Source organism: Haemaphysalis longicornis, unplaced genomic scaffold (genome assembly GCF_048455015.1).
Source record: "Haemaphysalis longicornis isolate Haplotype H1 unplaced genomic scaffold, Haemaphysalis longicornis Haplotype H1 scaffold_1, whole genome shotgun sequence".
Taxonomy (NCBI): Eukaryota; Metazoa; Arthropoda; class Arachnida; order Ixodida; family Ixodidae; genus Haemaphysalis; species Haemaphysalis longicornis.
The window spans coordinates 189,963,306-189,985,444 of NW_027526203.1; the positions used below are offsets into that span (position 1 = coordinate 189,963,306).

A 22,139-nucleotide genomic window follows, 5' to 3' on the forward strand; every position below is an offset into this window, starting at 1 on the left:
TCAAACAAAGAAAGTGCTGCACGTTTTCTGTGATGCAAGCCCCAAGGCCTACGGCGCCGTTGCATACATCGTAACTACATCAGCGGCGGGAGAGGTAGGCGTCAGCTTGATAATGGCTAGAACCCGAGTGGCACCTCTGAAACGACTCTCTTTGCCCCGACTCGAGTTAATGGGAGCCCTAATAGGCGCGCGGCTGTGCCAGTGCCTCGTAAAGACGCTGCGAATGGAGCACGCTCGGGTACGACTCTGGACGGACTCTACAGTGGCCATGTACTGGATCAAGGGTTCCGCCAGCCGATGGAAACCATTCGTGGCTAACCGAGTTACAGAGTTGCATACACTGACCAACCCTGAAGATTGGGGGCATTGCCCTGGAGCGGACAACCCTGCAGATCTCTTAACACGCGGCATACTGCCCTCGGCATTGGTGCAGAGCGCACTATGGTGGAGAGGGCCCCAGTGGCTACTGAATGATGAGTCAGGCTGGCCGATGCTGGGTAATCAGGCGTCACAACAAGCGGATTCCTACAAAGAGGAAATGAGAGTGGCTGCAATGCCAGTGATGTCTCCATCGCAAGACCCGATCCTGAATCTCAAGGATCATAGTTCGTTCAACAGGATACTTAGAGTGACTGCTTGGGTCCTCCGTTTTGTGGACAACTGCCGGAAGAAAGATGAAAAAAGGAAGGGGTCACTCACAGCTGAAGAAATAATCACCTCTGAAAGGTACTGGTTGGCGACCATCCAAAAAGAAGCCTTTGGCGACGACATCTCGAACCTGCTCACTCAAAGACCGCTTTCGAAGAAATCTCCTGTGTACCTATTTAACCCGTACATCGATGAAGACGGGCTCATGAGGGTAGGGGGGAGATTACACTTCAGCCAGAACAGCGAAAGTACGAAGCATCCAATAGTGCTCCCCGGCGACCACCCGTTCACTTCCCTGCTCATACAGAGAGAACACCTACGGCTGTTGCACTCCGGCGTGCGGGACACCCTCGCTCAATTGAGAGAGTCATACTGGATCCTCAGGGGGCGGCAGGTCGTGAAGAAAGTTGTAAATCAGTGCCTGAAGTGTCGGAAACAAAGTTGTCCCCCGGCGTCCGAGCAAGTGGCACCGCTTCCTGCCGATAGAGTAACACAAGGGAACCCGTTTGACGTCGTTGGAGTGGACTTCGCTGGCCCGCTGATGTGTCGGGAGAGCGGTGGGACGAAGAAATGCTACATCGCCCTCTTCACATGTGCCGTAACGCGTGCAGTGCACCTCGAGCTTGTCAGTGATCTTTCGGCTACCGCCTTTCTATTGGCCTTTAAGCGCTTCGTGGCACGTCGAGGAATGTGCACTACGGTCTACTCTGACAATGCGCTCACATTTAAAAGATCATCAAGAGACCTCAAGTTGATGTTCGACTCACTACAGTCGGAAGAAACTCTATCTTACTTCGCTGACCACAGAATTAGGTGGAAATACATAGTTGAAAGGGCCGCTTGGTGGGGTGGATTTTGGGAGCGCCTGGTGAGATCGGTGAAAGTGTCGCTCCGCAGGGTGCTGGGTCGGAGCAGCCTAAACTTTGAAGAGTTGACAACAATTCTCAACGAGGTGGAGGCAGTCATCAACTCGCGTCCATTGACGTTCGTTTATTCCGAAGCTGATGAGCCTGAACCGCTGTCGCCGGGTCACTTCCTCGTGGGGCGAAAACTCACTGCTCTGCCACCGCATCGTCTTCCGGCCGCAACATCTTCAGGTGGCCAGCAACTTGTTCGGCGCTGGAGATACCGCAGCACCATCGCGGACAACTTCTGGCGAAGGTGGCGCAAAGAGTACCTGTTGGAGCTGAGATCGGCACACCTAAGCAAGCCTACCGTGTCAAGTGGCCTACAAGCTGGTGACTTGGTGCTCTTAAAGGAAGATCACCTCAAAAGGCATCTATGGAAAACCGGTCGAATCACGGAAACCTTCAAGGGAAGAGATGGCCTCGTGCGATCTTGCAAGCTCAGGCTACCCGGGGGAGCGGAGGTCAGACGGCCCGTACAGTTGCTATATCCCTTGGAACCTTAAAAAAAAAAAAGAAAAACCATGAGCACAAGAAAACGCTCATCCGGGGGAGATTGTTGTATTATTGTAAGGAGCTTCAGACAACGCGAGAGACAACCGAGGAGGCGTCGGCGCCACACGCAGACGAAGATCACACAGGCTTGCCTGCCTCCAGCGGGTCACGTAAAGCGCCTGGGCCCCGTCACTCGACACTTCGTGCGATCGCCGCAGACGCTCGTCGGGGCGGCCACCGGAATTCGGGGAGAACCGTTCGAGGGACGTCTGTTTCCCCGAGGACGCCGGCGCACGAGAGTTATGTCTGGACTGCGACCTGCTAGGTTGGTTTGTGTGTGTGTGTGTGTGTGTTGTGCGCGCAGTGAGTGAACGCTGTGAAATGAAGACGACTCTCCCACGCCGCCCGCTCCGAAAAGAACTCTTGCGTGGCGGTGGATGCCTGCAGCCACCCTCCCCATTCTTTTCTGTATGTACACTTCTTTTCCTTCTCTCTCGATTCTGCCAATAAAGTCAGTCTGGAAACGGAACCCAACGAGGAAGCATCTTCTGTTTTAGGCTCCTGCACGCGTGGCTTCGCCACCCCGCAACGATACGTGCAGAAGAGCGGTAACTTGTTTTCGTATAGATTATGCTGCTAAGCAAGTTATCTACAAGATCGTAAGAGAGAAGAAGAACTACAACAAATAACTTTTACTTTGGCGCTGAAGCTCTTTGGCGTCACCCTTTTTGTGGACTAGAGTTGCACACGCCGCGGTGGCTCAGTGGCTGAAGGCGTATTGCTGCTGAGCACGAGGACACTGGTTCGATCCCGGCGCGGTGGCCGCTTTTCTGATTCAGGCGAAACATGAGCGGGCCCGTGTGTCAGCATTTCATTGCACGTAAAAGACGGGCACCGCGGGTGATCTAAATGAATCTACAGTCCTCCACTACGGCATACCTCATAAGCCGGTTGCCCCTTTCGCGCGTAAAACCTCGAAAACTACAAACAGAAGTGAGTCAGCGGTCTTCCAGGCTAGTGACAACTGTAAATCATCGGGCAGCCTGCGATTAATTTTTGCGAGCTTTTTCAATCATATATCTCATTCCTCCGTTAACAGCCACATACATTCCGTCGTTTCCACCAGTGTTTCCTTTTTAAAGACAATAGTCTTTCTAGGGCTACTTGAACCCAGAAATTTTGGTCTGTCTGTCTGTCTGTCTCTGACTCGATTCAGCCAGCCGGCCAAAGTGAAACGAAGTCTGCGCAATAGTCTTATATACTCACAGCCAAATCTAAATGTCTAAGTCCGGTTTATATGTTCATACTTGTCAACATTGTTGAACAAGAACAAGATACTACGCTAATATAAGACATAAAATTAATACACAAGGAATATTTACAGTATTCCTTTATAAAAACATGCACAGATGCTTGATTTTTGCGAAATAAAATACCACATCCGCTGCAGGAAAAAAATTTACTCCGTCGCCTGCTGTCGCCCGCGCCACTATAGCTTCTGGCGGCATGTTAAGAAACCAAGCGGCAACAGTTACGACAGGTTTCACTAGATAGGTTCCACGTCCGCTTGGAACGCACGTGGACTAGGGCAACGCAATTCCATAAACGTTGACGTAGGGCACGTCGATTCACGCGCGTCTCCGCCGTACGTCAGCGCTGGCATCGAAGCACCCGGCCTGGAGCAGTGGAACGCAAAAAATTTAAATTGAGTTGAGCAAACCTTTAGCGTGTTTACCTTTGGAGGAGCACGTCGCAAGAGGAACAACATGAGAGGTGAGCGGGAAAGCGAAGGGAGGCACTTACTTGGCAAATGTCGACAAAAACTATCGTCTTTTGCCGACATTTGCAACGAAAGAAGCAGATACGCGGCCGATTACTACATTTTTTTTTTCCATCTCCGTCAGCCCCCTTTTTTCACCTCTTTAGTTATCGTCGCAACCTCGCCTACCGCATTAGACATGCCACAACTGTCCTGTGGTCAAGCGTTCCCAGTGTACAACTGACCACATATCGCCACTGCAGTTTGATTGTTTCATAAATATTTGTTACGCTACCACATGCCCCTCAGAGTGTGTAGACACTCCGTCGCTAATGATCATAACAAGGCAGAACAGAGCAAACTCGTGAACACCGCGCTTGTGTCGTGTTTCCTCTGCTCAGCCCCGTCTGTTTGCGCGCGCTACTTTTCCTAAAATAAGACCCACACCGGTGTGAAAAGAAAACGCTGCCCTTTCATTCGTTCAGCCAACAACAGAATTCTTCCCTGCCCTTAAACTTAATGCTTCCTCGATTCTCGCACTGTTGCAGGCACTGCAGTATGCCGGTAATCTTGCTTCTATCAATCGATTTCGAGTTGACCTATTCTGTTTGCTTCGAGTTCGACACTTCCGACCTCGTTCGCTTATGAAACTGAGTGATAAAAAATCTCTTTTTATGCATTTCCATTTAGGGAAAAATTGTTTCTAGAAGACCAGTCTACCCTTCTTAACACGCTAGTTGTAGCGGCTATTTCAACATCACCGATTACTAAGCCATAAAGGCGGCAACTGCGCAATCGCAGTTTACCGGACCCAAGGGCGCGTCTGCGCACTTGCTGCAACACAAGAAGACCGGCAAACCAGCCCGTTATTACACCTAATACACCGCCGACGCCAAGGTGCTGGTGCGATAATATATTCACTCCCCTCAAAGCATTATAGCACTGAGACTGTGCTGCTTTACTGCGGTTGTGTTGCTTTGAGACGCGACAGCTAAATCACGTAGCGCTTGAAATCACAGTTCCTGCTTTTACAGCAGATAGGCGGGATAGCTAAAACAAATTTCTCGAGAAAGTGCACAACCAGTAGGCGTAACGTTCGCTGGCGCCTTCGGGCTTTGCAGAGGCGTACAGACGCTGGCCCGACAAAAGCGACCTTCGGGTGTTCGCAGAGCGGGGCGGCATGGAAAACAGCCTCGCGGCCTATCGGGGAAAAAAGACAAGAGGAGGAAGAAATCTCCGGGTCTGGCGTACCACGACACGGGCGCACTTCACGAGTCCACGCAAACAGGCTCGGAAGAGGAGACGTCCGACAACAACACGGCGCGCGCCGAGGCCCCTCGAATCCGGGAAACGGGCAGGCCACCCGACACCGCACACGCGCGCGGCCTATCTTTGACGAGATAGACGACCCGGGGCGAGATTCTGCGCCCGGCCGGACCAACGCTAGGCCGGACAGCGTTGTTCCCCGACGCCCTGCGTGCCGCGTCGTCCATCCACACTTCAGCTCATGGCCCGCCGACATTGGAAAATATCTTAATTTATAATTTACACACCAACTTACACACCAACTGGCTGAACATGCTCGAAATGCGGTAGCATCTACAACAGCAACTTCCGAGGTCTTCAGACGCCGGTAGCTTGTTACTATGTATATGCGTAGCGCGGTTCTAATACGCTTTGCCTTTATGATTACCCGTACCCGCCGTGGTGGCTTAGTGGCTAAGGCGTTGCGCTGCTAAGCACGAGGTCACGGGTTCGATTCCCGGCCGCGGCGGCCGCTTTTCTGATGGAGGCGAAAATAAAAAAAACGCCCGTGTGCCCGAGATGTCGGCACACGTTAAAGATCCCCAGGTGTTCAAAATTAATCCGGAGCCCTCCACTACGGCGCACCTCATCGCTTGCGTTGCGTCGGCGCGTTAAACCCTACAATCAATCAATCAACACGATTACCCGTAACCCGTAGAGGGCTGCTGCGGTATAGCTACGATGTTATGACGATCTCTTTGGCGAATTCGTCACTCCGCACTTATACTAACCGGGCACATTGTTTAATAAGCACACGTGGCGAAACGCGAGTAGAGCAGGAGCTTTCCCTCGTGCACCTGGAACAGACGAGAGCGGTGAGAAAGGAGGGAAGAAGCCCTCTTTCCTCCCAAACGGCGCGGTGTTACGCAGGGTGTCGCAACGTTACTGGAACAAAAACCTTGCCGAAAACCAGCAAAAAAAAAAAACGCAGTTTCTTTTTTTTTTCTGGGGAGGGAAGGGGAGGGGGGAGGATCATTTTTCCCTCCGAAGCAGAACCAGAAATCCATTTTATGGTTTTCGGATCAGTGCTATACCAGACGCGAGGCCAACCATGGAATTCTCACCTAATGTGTTAAGGATGTGCACCTTAGCCCTGTATGCCTTATGGTCATGAAAAAAAGCACAGACTTATGCACGAAGACACCGAAAAACTTCGCTTGAATCAAAAGAATGCTATGGCAGAACAACGAACGTGCCAAGTTTAACGCGAACCGCACCTAACAAGACTACATTATTCGCGAAAAAAAAAAAGCGTAGATAGCCGTACGCCCAGAGTTCTTGAAGATGCTCTGCAGCCGCTTTTCAATGAGAAGGAAGCTGAGGCTCCGGTGCGGTCGAAGTCTTCAACCGCGTAAGGCCAGTCCGGCACTCGCTTGCTATAATGCTCGGCAACGAGCCGCTGCTTTCAACGCGAACGACTGCAGTTCAGGGAATAAAACCTCAGAGACACTGCTTGCGCGCGGGAGCGCAAAAGCATTACATTTTGTTTCAAGATATGCGATCCTCTCTGTCGAATGATGCGCGTGTGATGATGATGTCACCTTCAGTTGCGGCAGTGTATTCGACATCGGAGGGATATACGTCGAGCATGTGATGACAAAAACAGACCGTAAACAAAATCGAACGTAAACGGCAGTCGACGATGCGACTGATTCACGCCCACAGTGACCTTGTCAGGCTAGACGTAGTATTTTGATACGGCATCTCAGGCTGCGCACTCGTGACACGGGATTAAGCCACCCCGCTATGATAAGGCGCGTGCGCCCGAAAGCAGCACGCCCAGATACACGAGACGAGCCAGTTGAATGCGTGCGTGTCATCAGGCACCGAGCTCTTTACACACTACGCGCAGCTCTATAGTGGTCTGTTCGCTTGCCAAAAGTTTAGTTGTTGTTCTCGAGGCCGCAACCCACCTCCCGCTCACTTTATAAATACCCGGTGACCCCAAGCTACAGTCACTAAAAAAAAAAAAAAAGGTTCCACTGCAATCCCTTACAAAAATGGGTTCTGAATTTCTGTTGACGTTTCATTGAGTTCTCATTGATTCAACGGAAAATCAACAGAAACTCAATGTTCATTGAGTTTACACATTGAGAACACAACGGAATTTTCGTTGTGGTCCGCACAATGATTTTTCTATTGTGGAGTTCTTGTTGACTTTTTGTTGTATTTTCAGTGACTCATGGTGATTATTTGTGAAACTCAATGTTCATTGAGTTTACACATTGAGAACACAACGGAATTTTCGTTGTGGTCCGCACAATGATTTTTCTATTGTGGAGTTCTTGTTGACTTTTTGTTGTATTTTCAGTGACTCATGGTGATTATTTGTGAAACTCAATGTTCATTGAGTTTACACATTGAGAACACAACGGAATTTTCGTTGTGGTCCGCACAATGATTTTTCTATTGTGGAGTTCTTGTTGACTTTTTGTTGTATTTTCAGTGACTCATGGTGATTATTTGTGGGCAAGTCATCAGCAACTGATGCCAAATACTATCTGCATGCTTCTTTGACATGGACAGCCACGTGCACTAAAACTTTAATACCCACTGTCCTGGATGTATGAGCCTAATTAGGCAGCATCTTAGCATATTTTTGTGCAGTGTGAGTGTATTAAATAAGTTGCATTTTTCAAGGAAGTTGCATTTTGTACAGGTAGCCAGCTTTCACAATGCAACTCTCAGCGCTTTCTTGTACCGGTACGTATATCCCAGCTGAAAATATGGCAACATATCCATACGACATGCATGATATCATAACGATTTCGAGATGTCTTCAATATCACAAAGATTTCAACGAAAATCACATAACTTTTACGGCATGTTGTCGACACCTTATGAATTCAACGACATTTCGTTGTCCTCAACATCATGAAGGTCCAATATCGCAAAGATTTCAACGACTTGTCGAATAAGTATAACGACATGTCTTTAATGATAAGGACTTCTACTAGATGTCGATATACTGCAAGATTATAAAGGTCTGATATCGTAAAGAGTCAAACAACATGTCAAAGATCAACAACATGTTCATGATATAAAGATTTCAACGATGAGTCCTAGACGTTCTGCAACATGTCTTCAAGGTATTCTTACAACATGTCACATATCGCACAAATCAGCGCGTCATGTCTGATGCTTTGTGTAACATCTCGCAGACAATATATGTTCTGCCTTGTCAGCATTGGAAGCATGCAAAGTACAAGATACAGCACAAGGTAAAGTACAGTACAAACTCTGATAACTTGCACTTTCAGTGTGATCGAACAAAATTCAAATTCTTGTTTATACTGTTGTTTTATCAATGTTTCTAGAGTGCATATTTCAATTTCAGCCATTCAGTTAACCCATAAAATTCACTTGTCCACACTACAAAATATCCGCTGCTTCACCACCAGCTAAAAATTTGTCTCCAGATATCATTAAACAGCAGCGTCTATATCTGGTATAGACGCTAGACGTAAACGTTTGCGTTCTGATTTTTCCCTTCTAGACGGACGATAGCATAACGATGTCAAGATATGCTTTGACTCATACCACGGCAAGCACAATCGTTTGTTGCTGAAGCCTCGTTTGCTCTTCGTCAACAACAAACTGAATCGGCCGGACAGTTTTTTTCGATTGCGTGTTTCCATTTCTGCGCAGGCCGGCGGGGGCGGCCCATGTTACATCTTTTTCGCTCGTGGCTGCCGCCCACAGTACTTGTTTGCTGCACTTATTACGTCGCCGCCACCGCATGCTTCGGTCTCTTTAATATTGCCTTGCATTATCCCCAACTTGTTACAAACTCAGAGGTTTTCGCTGCTGTATGCGCCTGACATCGCTTGTAGTTTTAGCGCGATGTTGCTTGTCTGCAAGATCGGTGCGTGACAAACAAGCGTTACCAACGCCACAATTCCAACGGCGCATGCCATTTCCGTCGTGGCTACCGTGGCTTGCGAAGAAAAGATTGCGGGTGACCTGCGATAGCTTTGCTTGAGTCAAATAAGGGAGCTCCGGCTCAATCGCTCGGAGTACTAACAATGTGACCTCGTCTGCAAGATCGGTGCGTGAGAAACAAGCGTTAGAACTGCCAGAATTCCAAAAATGCAGCATTGACTAGACACAAACGACAATTTTCATTGCCGGCTTACGTAGTTATATAATCATTTTAGTCGCCGGCTGAACTCCCGCCTGTATGGCCGAGTGGTTACGCCTCCGATTACTGTTTTGAGGGTCCATGGTTCGAATCCTCGTCGTACGTTTTCTTTTTTTTTTTCCTGGTGAAGGTTTTATTACATCTTCTTTTTTAAAACCATAGTTAGCGCCTGTTCCTTCTTTCAATCACACCGACGTTTGCCACCCTCTTCCTAAACCCAAAGTAGTTCGTTTTCTCGCACCTCCTCTGTAGCGAAACCCACCGTGAAAACAAAACCAAAACTAACTTTAAAACCTTCTTTACAATGTAAGTATATATGTCAGCTAGTTTACTTTTATTCGCTTTTGCGTTTAAAAACCTCGAATTCAAGTTATAAACACTTTTAATACTTTAAAAGCAGGAAGTTAATTACCAATAACACAATTTTCGTCAAACATAGAAATGCCAGAAATGCTGCTATTGCAGTCTGGCAACTATCACTCCCTTTTTGTGTGTTTGTTTATGGAGTTGGTTTTGTGCGGAGTGGTAGCTGGGGCGAATAGTTCAGTTTTATCTATTTCAAGCTTAAATCATAGTTATAAAAGCTTTATCGCGTGTGTTGAACACGCGGGAACGGGAAGAACGATCATCGCCTCAACGATCATCGCGCGTCAAAGGTGGATGACATTGCGTCCGAACAAAGTGTCGGTGTCCTTGAAGGGGAAGACCAGCGTGAAGAAGGATTTTAGGCGGGAAACGTCGTTTCTGCTGGGGTGAGTACGCATTTTTTTGTTTTTCTGTTCTTGTTCGGAACGAGTTCTGGTGCTTATGGGTCAGTAATTCGGTAGACCCCCATCTCATTTGCTCTCAGAGCCTATGCGATATAGCATACTTGTTTGGCGCCTTGGATTTACCAGTCTACCGTTTCCGCAGCCGTCAGCATCAATTTACGCTGAAGCTAGACCTTTGTTGCGATGCTCGCGCTGTAGAACGCGGCAGCTAATTATTTGACATCACGCAAGGCTCTTAAACACCGGGCCGTTTGTTTGTTATGTGTCTCTCAAACAGTGCCTTTGCGGCGACTGTTAATTCCGTGCAGTGCGCTTCGCAGCTATTACGCTCGCGAGACCGGCTGCGCCGTCGCGACCCGTCTCGTGGTCTTCGGGCCGCGATATGCGTCGTGGTATGCGTGCCGTACTCGTGAAGCTCACATTCACATACGTGGAAATTGAAGGTGAAATGCGCGCGCGTGGTCTCGCAGGGGCGCCTGCCCACTCAACTCTATTTATATTGGAGAATCGAACTTGCAAAGGCAAGCCAGGCATTGAAATGGAGGAGCCTCAACTAGTACACACCAGTTCCGATTGAAAGCTAGCGATGCATATGGGCTGCTAGCAAGCGTTCCATGCAAATTAGCATAGCAGTGAGCTTTGCATATATCAGGCATACCCCACTCACAGAACCTGCGTGCCCAATAAATACATTACTGTGACCTGAATTTCAGTTTGGGTGTTGCGGGAATGTTCTTATTAGGGCCTTGGAGGTTACTCATTAACGATTAATAATCTGCTTAATGTAAGCATTCGTGGTTTGTGTGTGCTTTTCTTGTATTTCTTTAAGTGCCACCACACTCACAGATTATGCACTTTCAGGTGCTGCTGCTGGCTGTCCGGGTTGGCTGGCTGGCTTTCAGTCCAGTTTCAAAGGCTTTGCCAGGGCCCTCCGTGGCCAACTGACACTGCACCTGCTGTACCCAAGTACTGCCTGGCCTTTCCTTGGTGCTGGGTACGCTTTGCCGCCAGGAATAGTCAATCCTTCATCCATCATCTGGCCGCTTGAACCACCCGTTCAGAAGCCAGCGCATTTGCTCAATGCATCGGTCCAGGCACCGCTGCCACATCAGCGCACCCACTGATTATGTACTTTCAGGTTAGTTATTTCATGTTGGAACCTGTCATAATGTATACCTGTTAGCAGTGCTCTAGCCCCTGGTTATTTGAAACAGTGTCATGAAGCAGTGTTGTGCATTTTGAGTGTGTCATTGCTTAGCAGGGATATTGAAGCGAATCTGAGGCCAATGGCTAAAGTGCAAGAATAGAAATTGAACTGACTTTGAAGCAAGTATCCGTATGTAATCAAGCCAAGCAAACATTTAGGATTTTCGATATGGTTTTGAATTTGCTATACAAACTGGTGTGGAGCTACTTTCCATTTTAAGTAAGCTTACAATATTATCTACTTCAGATCATACTGTTATTAATCACACTATACCGAAAAGTACATACCGCAGTCTGTAGATTTTGTCGGCACTTTTTTCGCAGTCTCTCATGACAGGCACTATTCTCAGTGATTGGAGGATAGCCGAGGTAGCACCAGTCTTTAAATCAGGGACGGTACTTCACCATTAAATTTTCCTAACAAGCACCATACGCTAGGTCAGGGAACATTTCATCCACTCTCAAGTTGCTAATTATTTATATCACATTCGAATATCAGCACGGTTTTCACAAGGGTTACTTGAGAATTTTTCGCGTACCCAAGCTGCAGCATAAGTGTCTGATTGATTTTCGATGGCTTCCCGTTGATGAAACGGACCAAACATACCTCCAAAGAACAGAAACGTGCGATAAGGATTGAGCATGAGGGTGATTAAACAGCGCTTCCAAAGGCAGCGTACCACCGGGCTCATTCTGGCAAATTTGCCAGGCTCTAAGTCTGCGATTTAGCGCGACGACCCATTTACGGTGACACTCAAGCGACGCAGGAAATTTGTGCAGCCAATAGACTCCGCACATGCAGACACTTGTTTTGTCATGGTGCACTTCGCACGGTTCTTGCATGAGCACTTTGCGCTTACGCTGATTGTTGGTGCAGCCAGTAACGACGTAATCACGCCTGCCCGGACAAGTAGCTTCTGAACATCGCCAAGTAAAAGGCAATGACGGCAATTTTCCCAGAATTCCGAAAATAAACATCAATTGAGGATAAAAAGGTCAGGCGTCCTGCTGGCAGGACGAAACGTGGCCTCACAGGCAATGCCTGTCAGGACAAAGTGGTGGGGACTGGCCCGCCACCTTAGCGGGTTAGGAACAGAATTGATGGGCAAACGGGACACCTTTTCGAAGAATTAAACGTTCTCCTTAGGCACTGCTAAACTTGTTGCTGCTGAAATGCCAAATAAATGACACCGATTTTCGATGCCGTTCGGGGCGTCTGATATTCACGCATGGCACGGAGCAACAGCGTGGGACTCAGCGTCGTCTGCTCGCCCCGCAGTCCGAAAGAATTGGTGGCACCCAGTGCAGGATGGAAATTCTTGTCTATCATGTCCGCTGCAAAATATGCCCATGTGGTCGAGATTTCGGCGCATGTAAAGATGCGCAGGTTGTCAAAATTAATACGGAGCCCTCTACTATGGCTCACCTCACAGTCTGTGTAGCGTTGGTGCATTAAACCCGAGAATCAATCAATTATAATTTATGCTTCATCTACATTGAAAAGAAAACACTTGAAAATCTTTGTCCCCCAGGTGGAATCTCTGTCACCGCCACTGTATGTAATTTTATTGCACTCTTACCTCGCAGTCGTTTCCACCCAGATCCTGTGCATAATCGCTCAGCATTGGAAGCTCAGGTGGAGGATGGTCATCCGCTCAACATACCAGAACACTGTCACTAGAGCACCTCTCAAACTCTCATACTCCTCAAGAAGTGCACAGCATGCCTGGGGGGGCACAGTAAAAACAGTGCCTCTTATCACACGCCACCACCACATGAAATATCGTTGCAGCTTTAAGTGCATAAATTTTCCTTATTCGAGCCACAGTCATTTGAAGCAATGAAAAAAAAATAAGGCAATCAGCGCGCGGAGATGACACAGACAGTGCAAAATTACCTTATCTGAGCCGCTGTCCGCACCTGTCCAATTGTCACGCCAAGTCAGACCATCTTCAAGCACTGCCCTAGCATTTGCTTCAAGAGAAAAAAAAAACTCGCTGTGCTAGCATTCGTCGTGCAGCCTGCTTCGTGTCTGTGGTTGTAGGAGGCGTGAACAGCGCAGTGCGAAATTTCGAACCAAAAACAATGCTGGGTACTCCTTACGACAAGGCATTCGCAAACCCACAATCCTGCAGAAAGAACACCAGCCACACAAAAAGTTCCTGCTAGCACCACGCCGCAAACCACATTTCGCGTATGACCCTCGTGCACTGCTAGCCAATGAAAAAATGAAGGAGCAAATTGGCCTAGTTGTAACTAGGGTTCACTCTTTTCAATTTAAATAATTTAAAAAATCAATAACAGTCTGCTCATTTTATTTTGCTGAATCGGGTGCTAAAAAAAGGTCAGTTTTTTATGGATAGTTGCATGAGTCAGGGCAAGGCATCGTACTGCCTACTTTGTGTGCATTACAGCCATCTGACTATTTTAGCCACATAACCTTTCATCCAGTTGACCTAACAGCACCCAAATGGTTTTTTTTGGCCTTTCTACCACAAAGCAATACACCCACGGTGTACTGCAGTGGGCACTTGGCAAACAGTTTAATGAATTCTTGAAATGCTTGTTTAAACAAGCCGAAAGCATGTTGAGGTATGCATGTTCACCCATAAAAACTAAAAATATACATTTAAATTAAATCTATTCGAAAAGAATTTTTAGTGGATCAATGCCAAAATCTGTAAATGAATTACCGTAATATTCTGAGAAATTGTTCATGGGTACTCAAACTCTTCACTGTCTGTCTCGATCCTGGAGTTCATGTTCGTTCAACTGTTTCGGTTTTATTTTCTGCTCGCAGGTTGACATTGGGGGCGGTGTGCTAATTGAGAAGGGGTACCTGGATCAGCTGGTGCATGCGTGTGCGAGTGGCCCTGGCAAATTTGCCAGGGCTCTTTTGCGCCATGTCTTCACTCCGGAGGAGCTCAAGGGGAAAACTCTCTTTGGAGGGAAAGGCAAAGCCCAGGGCGACGCTCCTACAAAGCCAGGGTTGGACCAGGTGCGGGTGAAGGCTGTGGTCGGTGAGTGCACATGATTTGCATTTAGAATGCCAAGAACAAAGCTGTCATCTTTGTCAACTTGTAGCTAATCACCCGTTTTTCTTCATGTGCACAGTGAGATCAGTGCGTCGCTTTTATGCTTTTTGGCAAAGTGTCTATTTTTGCACACTTTTATTACTAATTCTGCGAACTTGCAGAACACGTTTTCATTTTTTATAGTAAATCATAAATTCATTCTATCTCTTGCAGGCTACACGGGCCAGAAGTTTCCAGGTGTGAGCGCCGGTTACATAAAAAATAACCTATCATCGCTTTTGAATCGGGAAATAAAGTAAAAAGTGCACGCTGAACACCTTGTTTTTCTTTTTGCATGTCTGCATGAGGCAGAATTTTTAGTCACATGACATGCACTACTGCCACACCATAAACTCGTGTATTGGTGGTGCGATAAAATGTAGATTCTTGTTCAACCTACAATGATCGCAAAAACCTTTGAAAGAAATCGCAGCAGAAACACATTGAGCATTCGTGTAAAACTCAACAACATATCAACAGAAACGCATGGGGCACTCGTAAAAATCTCAACAAAATATCAACAGAAACGCATGCGGCACTCGTAAAACTCTCAACAAAATATCAACAGAAACACATTGGGCACTCATAAAAACCTCGACAAAATATCAATACGAAATTCAGTGGAGAGTCAACGGAAAGGCAACAGAAACTCAATAGGAATTCGACGTAAGAAATTCAACGGAAAATCAATGAAACCACGGTGGCCACTTTTCCTGAAAAACTCAACAAATCCTCAACACAATCTCAACAGAAATTCTTTGGATACTCAACAATGTTTGTTGAGTGAATTCAACAAAATTTCTTATGAAACTCAACAATCATTTTTGTAAGGGATTATACCGTCGGCAATGGGTAGTCTTAAGTCTGATCATCCCAACATTTTATTTTTTTATTTTTTTTTGCCCTCGGCGGTAGCATTCGCGGTCTTTGTGTGCGAGAGGAATTGATAACTACTGATGTGCATGCGGTTACCGGCGTTTCGGCCGGGGCCAAATTTTGCACCGCACCAGGCGCCGTCTTACAAAATGCTCGGGCTTACCGCAGCACCATTCTGATATATATATATATATATATATATATATATATATATATATATATAATATATATATATATATAGAGAGAGAGAGAGCGAGATCTCAAAGCAGCGAGCTGCGTCACACAAGATTGTCGCGCGGAGCAGTCGCGCGGACGCGCAAACGCTGAATGCAAGTCCCGGTCCCGCCCGGTGCATGCGTCACGAGGGGAAAGACGAGTGCCACTTGAGACGTTATCGCGGTCTTACGCGCCTGCTGCTGGCGCACGCTGCAGCAGCGCGTCATGCGGCAGACGCGCTGGACCGCGCCCAACAACAAAGGGTGCATTGCAGCAGACTTCGGGGAGACGCGCGTAACACTCGCCACATGATGCGTCCCTGGCGTGGAGCCGACTTTTTCTCACAGCGTTACTCGAGACGGGCTTTTTCCGGTGCACTTATGTTTCCCCCGCGAGGATAAAGCACCCTGTGCGTGTATGCACACTGCATTCAGAAGCCCAAGGGAATCCAACCCCGTTTCACTCGGTTGTCAGTAAAATTCCCTCAGCGGGATTCACGCTTGGAGTGAGAGATGCGCTTCCGCTGTCCGGCATCCGCAGCTGACAAGGCTATTTATTCTTGGTGGACATCAAAGAACGGCAGCTTCCACGCTGAAGAAGCGGTCTGACAATGGAGTAACTGCGTGGTTAGCAAATCTGATCCCTGACAGTGGCCGGAAGTTACGCCATGCACACCTTGTGGCGTTATTTAGTTATCAATCTTATCCATGCTCGCAATTAGCGCAGGTTACTTCCACGCACCCATAAGTATTTTTAAACAATGAAGATAATTAGCAGTATTACGGGCTGTTCATTTCACCTTGCAACAACAAAACCTTGCACGCGGGTTAACGGTTCCCAGAGCGCTAGAACATTTAAAAAAAAGATCGACGCATCCAAACATCCATGTGAAACACGCCTGTTTCGTCCAGTTCAAAGTTACTAATACAACTAAACGTGCCCCCGGCGTTAACGCCCGCATTGCCGGAAAATATTTTATTTACTACAACGATGATCCGACGTGATAATCGCGCCCTTTACTCGGAAAAAGTACACGGCGGCTTTGCACAGGGAATAAAATATGTGCTATGTATGGGTGAAATAATCGCTGGCATCTCAAAAGAGCAATTACGATCGTTAAGCGTTGAGGGATGCTATGATTGCTCCATATACCCAGGGTGAAAAGCTTTCGACACATTCATGGTACATTCGATTATTCGGCGAGAGTTGAATATTGGACAATACCGAACATATAATTGACGAAACGATAACTAATAAATCACCAACGTGATCGATTCGAAACTTGGGCTACTCGCCTGGCCTACATGTCGAAGCTAGGAGCCTGGGCGTGCGTGTGTGTAAGTCGGCACGTTGATGGTGCGCGCAATTAGTAACACGCCGCGTGAGCAGCAGCAAGCGGCTAACAGTAGGTGGCAGACTGCAGACGCAGGAAAAGAAGCGGCGAGCGCACGCAGCCTTTGAGCACCCCCTGTCTTCACGCCACCAGCGGCCGTCCTTGAAAAAATGAGGGCCCAGCAGCGCGGTGCGGCAGCAGTCACGCAGCACTGCACCGCTCCTGCCGAACAATGCGACAGCTGAGGACACTCGACATAAACACCAGAGCAGTAGGCGCTAGAACCTGCCGCTCGAGGGCCGCTGCTGAACGGTGTCGTGCAGGGGTGTTGATAAAGAAATACGCCTTGCGCACATCCGCACACAGCTTCTCACCTGCCCGTTCACTCAGCCGCCGGTCAAAAATAGGAAGAAACCTCGTCCGTCGGAGGTCTGCCAACTCAACGCATACGCGCAAGCGTGTCTGCAAGCACGATGGAGGCTGTGTCGGGTTGCCTGTGAACGGGCTACCGGCACGTGACGCAGAAACCTTGGTTACACGGTAACTCTGATGTAAGCCCATGCATCACGTAGCCCCATCCCCCGGGGCCATTCGCATTCCTGCATGCTCGAGAAAAAACGCAAAAGCAGACTTCCTGGCGACAAGCTCGCGGTGTTAAAGACGCGTTTAGGACAGCTGACCACCGAAATAGGTGGGAATAAACATCTCTCTCTCTCTCTCTCTCTCTCTCTCTCTCTCTCTCTCTCTCTCTCTCTCTCTCTCTCTCTCTCTCTCTCTCTCTCTCTCTCTCTCTCTCTCTCTCTCTCTCTCTCTCTCTCTCTCTCCAATTTGATTGAAGAAATTGGCACTGGAACACGGGCCAACCAATTCGCGTTTGTGGCTACGAAGGGCCGTAACAGGAATACTAGCGATACTGCAAAAGAAAATGGAGTCTCGCATCCTGCTCCACGCTGAAGCCGCTCCTCTACGATTAGCATGACCAGAGTTAACGTTTACACAGTTTGATGCGGTTCTGTCGGATTTACTCCGCCTGCACTGAAGCCCAACGCGTAGTTCAGGCTTTGTTTCGAGAATGGGAGTAGCCAGTGAAAGCATATACCGGCGTACAAAAAAGAAGGGGGAAGGGGGGGAAGCGGCACACAATTTCAGGGAACGATTCAAGTTGCATTTTTGACACTGAAAAGGGCTCAAAGACGAGGACGGCAGAAGTGACAAACTAGAACGCTCTAGTTTGTCACTTCTTCCGTCCTCTTCTTTGCGCAGTTTTTTTAGTGTCAATAACTGTACCCAACTAGCCCAACGTCAAGCTTTAGCAAGTTGCAATAGTATGTTTTCGGTGTTATTGCTGTATCAAACCGTTGCGGAATTCTCCGTGAAAACACACAAACGAAAAGAATATTTAGTGGTGCACTGATAAACACAAGCCGTCAAATGTATACTTCGGTTTAATGTACCGAAATTCAACTTGGGCTATGAGGTCACTTTTACTTGCGGAGCGATGCGGATACATTCAGACCACCTGTGATCCTTTAACGTGCCCCTGTGCATGCGAGGCCTATATACATCTTGCCTGTATCAGAAATAGAGCTTGAACCACCGGGAATTGAGTTTGGTGGCGGGAACAAAGAAAAAATGATAGAGCATTTGAATAAACAGCGGTAACAAATAATCCCATGGATTTTTCATAAGCTTTTCAGAAGCACTAAACCACAAACTGAAGTCATGAAGGAACTTCTCCGACGTGTCATGCGACTATTAAAGGAGCCATGAAGAGAAAACACAAGTTTGGTTCATTCGAAAGGCTGCCTCGTTAGAACCATAACGACACCACTTATAACGCAAACTTCGCTCAAATAAGCTACATAATTAGGAAAAAAGGAAATGACCATGCGACCCACCAGCTCATTTTCCGCAACAGAACCTATGATGTCACTCGAGAATGCTCTGCGATTGGCGGAAGCCGGCAAAAGCAAACGCATGTTAGGCAGGGCTTACAGTTTGCATAGCGAGCTATATGCCCGTGAAACATACGGCACATTCTTTTTATGACAAAGAACGGTGGAGTAAACGGTTGAAGTTCCGAACAAACACGCAAGCGTGTGCGCCAATGCGTACGAAACTACCGCCGGCCGAGCTCGACATCTCGCCGTCGCGTAGACGAATTTTCGGGTTCGAGGCTCTTAGGGGCCAACGAACCGTTCCAGCACGTACAGCCGCGACCTTGCTTGGTATCTTAATCCCTTGACAGGAGGTTGGCCGTCATACCGCCAACCAGCAAAGGTAAAAATAGAAACGAGGGGAGTAAGGAACAGCAAGAAGCGACGAGATAATGCCAGTCGTCGCATGAGTTTCGAATGTTGTTGGCTTGCTGCTGTCGTTACGAGCTCGTTTCTAGTTTACAACCACTGAAAACTTCAGTTTGTTCGAGTACTTTAAAATGAAATTTCGTTGCTGCGTTTCGAAATGCCCATGTAGTACGGGCAAATCGTCGAGGGAGTGCGACATCCCCGCCGGTGAAGAGATCTCCTTTCATGTGCTGCCAAACGACGAACCGAGACGAAGCAAGTGGCTACGTTTTGTGAACTTTGCAAACGGAGGAGAAAGGGAGCTAAAGGAAGTACGAGTGTGCTCGCTTCATTTCCGACGAAGTGATTACGGCAGGGACCCTTACGCTAGCTCACTCCTGGGACATGCTGGCGCTCGTCGCCGACTTCGTCAAATCGCCGTCAAAGCGCTCTGACCTTGGGGGAAAAAAATCACGCCATATCCACGCAATGAATGATGATAAGTGGGGCGAAGCTCGAGAGGGTGAGATCATCGGTAACCGTAACTCTCCCGTGAAAGTTCGCCCATTACATGATTAAGAAAGACGTAAGACTGTGCGCGTACATTGTACAAATCAACTTTTATTTTCGGAGTCAATGCTCCCAGGCCCAGACCTGGTGAAAGACCCCGCGCCATCGAGGACTACCGCGCACCTCCACCACAATTTGTCACGTAGGATGGGACACATCGGTAAAGAAAGAACTTTTATTTAGGGCGAACTTGTGCCCGAACAAGACGAGAGGAAACGAGCAAAGGTCCTTGCTTCTCGTTCGATCTCCGAGAACGACTGCCTGCGTTCGTGGCGTGATCTCTTGCGTGATCTCCCCCTCGCAGTGCACGTGCGCTCGCGCCTCCGTTGGCGAACACAGACAAGCTCGCGCTCCCGGTGCCGAGTTTGCGCTGCCGGTTGCAGCCGGTTCTTGCGCGTGCAACGCGGCCCACTTTGCGACATCTCCGAAAGCATGTGGCGGTCACGTACCACGAGACACAAGGGATGGACAGACCCATGGCTTTAGGAGCTTCGCCCCTAAAAATGCCGTACACACCGCGCATTGACGCTCGTATCTTTCTGGTCGGAGCAGAGAGCTCGCGCGAACGGCTTTCCATACACGACACCGGCCAACTGGCATAAGCGATACTGCTACTGAAATTGAACTATTATTAACCGTAATAAAAATACGGCACATACGTACCAGTCTGTATTCGTCCGTCGCGACGGGGCTGACGAGGCAGCGGTGCCGACGGCAGGGCGTTCGTCTGTTGTGGCTATCGCGGAATGGTCGCTTTCCCGTCCACCGCGTATTCCACAACTCCTGCCGCTCGTGCACTTAGAAGCATTGAGTGTTCAAGTGGTGTGAAGTTGTAAATGCAAGCCCTAGCTCCTCGGCGAGAGTTTTGTTCTCCGGATCAGGCGATTCCATGACTAGGGCTGCGGGTGCACTAGGTTTTACTAGTATTTGTAAAATGGCCGCCGTCTCGGTCGACTCCCGCGTGTGGGTGCTATATGGAGTCGACATACTAAGTATCTGTTTCATGGACCGGCTCGTATGACGCCATTGTTCACGCCACGGAATGTGCAATTTTAGCGGGAGATTAAAAATTTTGGCTTAAATTGCCTTATTTCTCAGTGAATAAAGCATCATTTGCTTCCGGGAAAGCGCTTGGGGTACTATGAAACACCTAATCTTTCGAATAAAACAAACTTTTGTTTTCTCTTCATGGCTCCTTTAAAAATAAACGTGAACGCTCCATCCGGTTCACGTAAGGAGGTACTGATGGAACAGTGGGGGAGAGCGAAGGGGGGGGGAGAGAGAGAGAGCGGTTATTGGGCTTTGCATCACTGTGCCCCGGTGGGACAACGTTGGCCACAAAGGTAATATCCCATCGGAGGACACATCACTTTGTTCGTAATCCGCCTCCCGCTTCCGCTGGAGCTCCCTGTTGGCCCGAATCGAAGCGACGCCCGTTGGATGCAATTCGTCCCGCCTCCAACCACGGTCAGCATTTGCCAGCTTGCCCGCAGCGGCGACCATTCGCGATCGCAACAAAGAGCTCACGGGTCAGGCAAAGCGCTTGCGCGCGACTGCTCCCGGCGTATTGCGCAACGCCCGTCGGCGGGGCCACGGACGGTATCGCACGCTGGCTTTCATTCCAACCCTTTCCGGCTGGCCCGTGCCGCAGCGTGCGAGTCATAACAGCGGCGGCGGCGGCGTGGGTTGACCGCGTGCGCGGCCCGCATACGCAGATCGCGAGACAGGCGGCTCAATTACGGCATCGAGGTGGTAACCCATTTCCCCTCCGCCACTTTCCTTCCCCAACCAGGACGTCCGCCGGGGCAGCGGAGACCCCAATAGTACGATGCTTCAAAAGTCCCTGGGAATAGGGAGAGATGAGCCCCGCCCTTCGATTTTCTGTTTGCATATCCACTCGTTGAAACGCTCGGGCATTGGCGCCGTCTGCGTTGTGACCGGCGTGCACGCGAACGTACGCAAAGCGGCCACCCCTGGGACCAAGCATCAAACAGCTTGTCCACTGGGAAGCTCAGTTGCGTGTTCTTCACGAAATTAGAGATCACTAGCGCAGAACAAAATTACCCAGATGATTAGTACTATTGGCGGGCGTGGGTCAACCGTAAGAAACCTGCGCGCACACTCTAAAGCCTGTACACGTGCCCTGAAGCCTAGCACAGTGCTGCGTGCCCGCATAGCAGCCCATATCCGCACAGGTGTATTGGGGCACGCATTATAAAACGGCTCATCCACTCAATCATTTCAGCCAGTCAACACCATCAGCCAATTAATTATAAGTGCGCGAGCACGAGGACGCTTGACCACAAGAAATTTGTGCGCGTACTATGAAACCTAGCCTAGTGTACCACATACCTGTTTAGGTGTATTTGACAGCCCCTTACACGCACCCGCTTATGTTGCTATGCCCCTGACCACGGATCCTAACATTAACTCACGCAGAAGTACCAACAAAACGATGGCACACATGTAATAATGATACATGGTAAAAAAACAAAACAAGAACAGTTTTTTTTTACGTTTCATGCTGTTGCAAGAGCCCGACTGCAAGCCAAGGTC

At 48.5% G+C, this 22,139-nt stretch overlaps 2 protein-coding genes and 1 long non-coding RNA gene across 3 annotated transcripts in view; 2 read left to right on the forward strand and 1 right to left on the reverse strand.

The window, feature by feature from the left end:
- Window positions 1-22,139, reverse strand: part of LOC144140195 (phosphatidylcholine:ceramide cholinephosphotransferase 2-like) — a 301,789-nt gene that overhangs the window by 264,793 nt on the left and 14,857 nt on the right. The window lies entirely within an intron of this gene.
- Window positions 1-22,139, forward strand: part of LOC144140231 (uncharacterized) — a 78,634-nt gene that overhangs the window by 5,658 nt on the left and 50,837 nt on the right. The window lies entirely within an intron of this gene.
- Window positions 9,731-14,578, forward strand: LOC144140179 (uncharacterized). Its single transcript, XM_077672286.1, has 4 exons — window positions 9,731-10,005; window positions 10,885-11,161; window positions 14,030-14,249; window positions 14,478-14,578. The coding sequence occupies exons 2-4, from the start codon at window positions 11,150-11,152 to the stop codon at window positions 14,561-14,563; spliced, it is 318 nt and encodes a 105-aa protein (XP_077528412.1). The 5' UTR covers window positions 9,731-10,005; window positions 10,885-11,149; the 3' UTR covers window positions 14,564-14,578.

Coding starts and splice junctions, on each gene's coding strand:
- LOC144140179 (XM_077672286.1), top strand. Junction 14,250..14,477: donor GCGGGTGAAGGCTGTGGTCG/GTGAGTGCACAT, acceptor TATCTCTTGCAG/GCTACACGGGCCAGAAGTTT.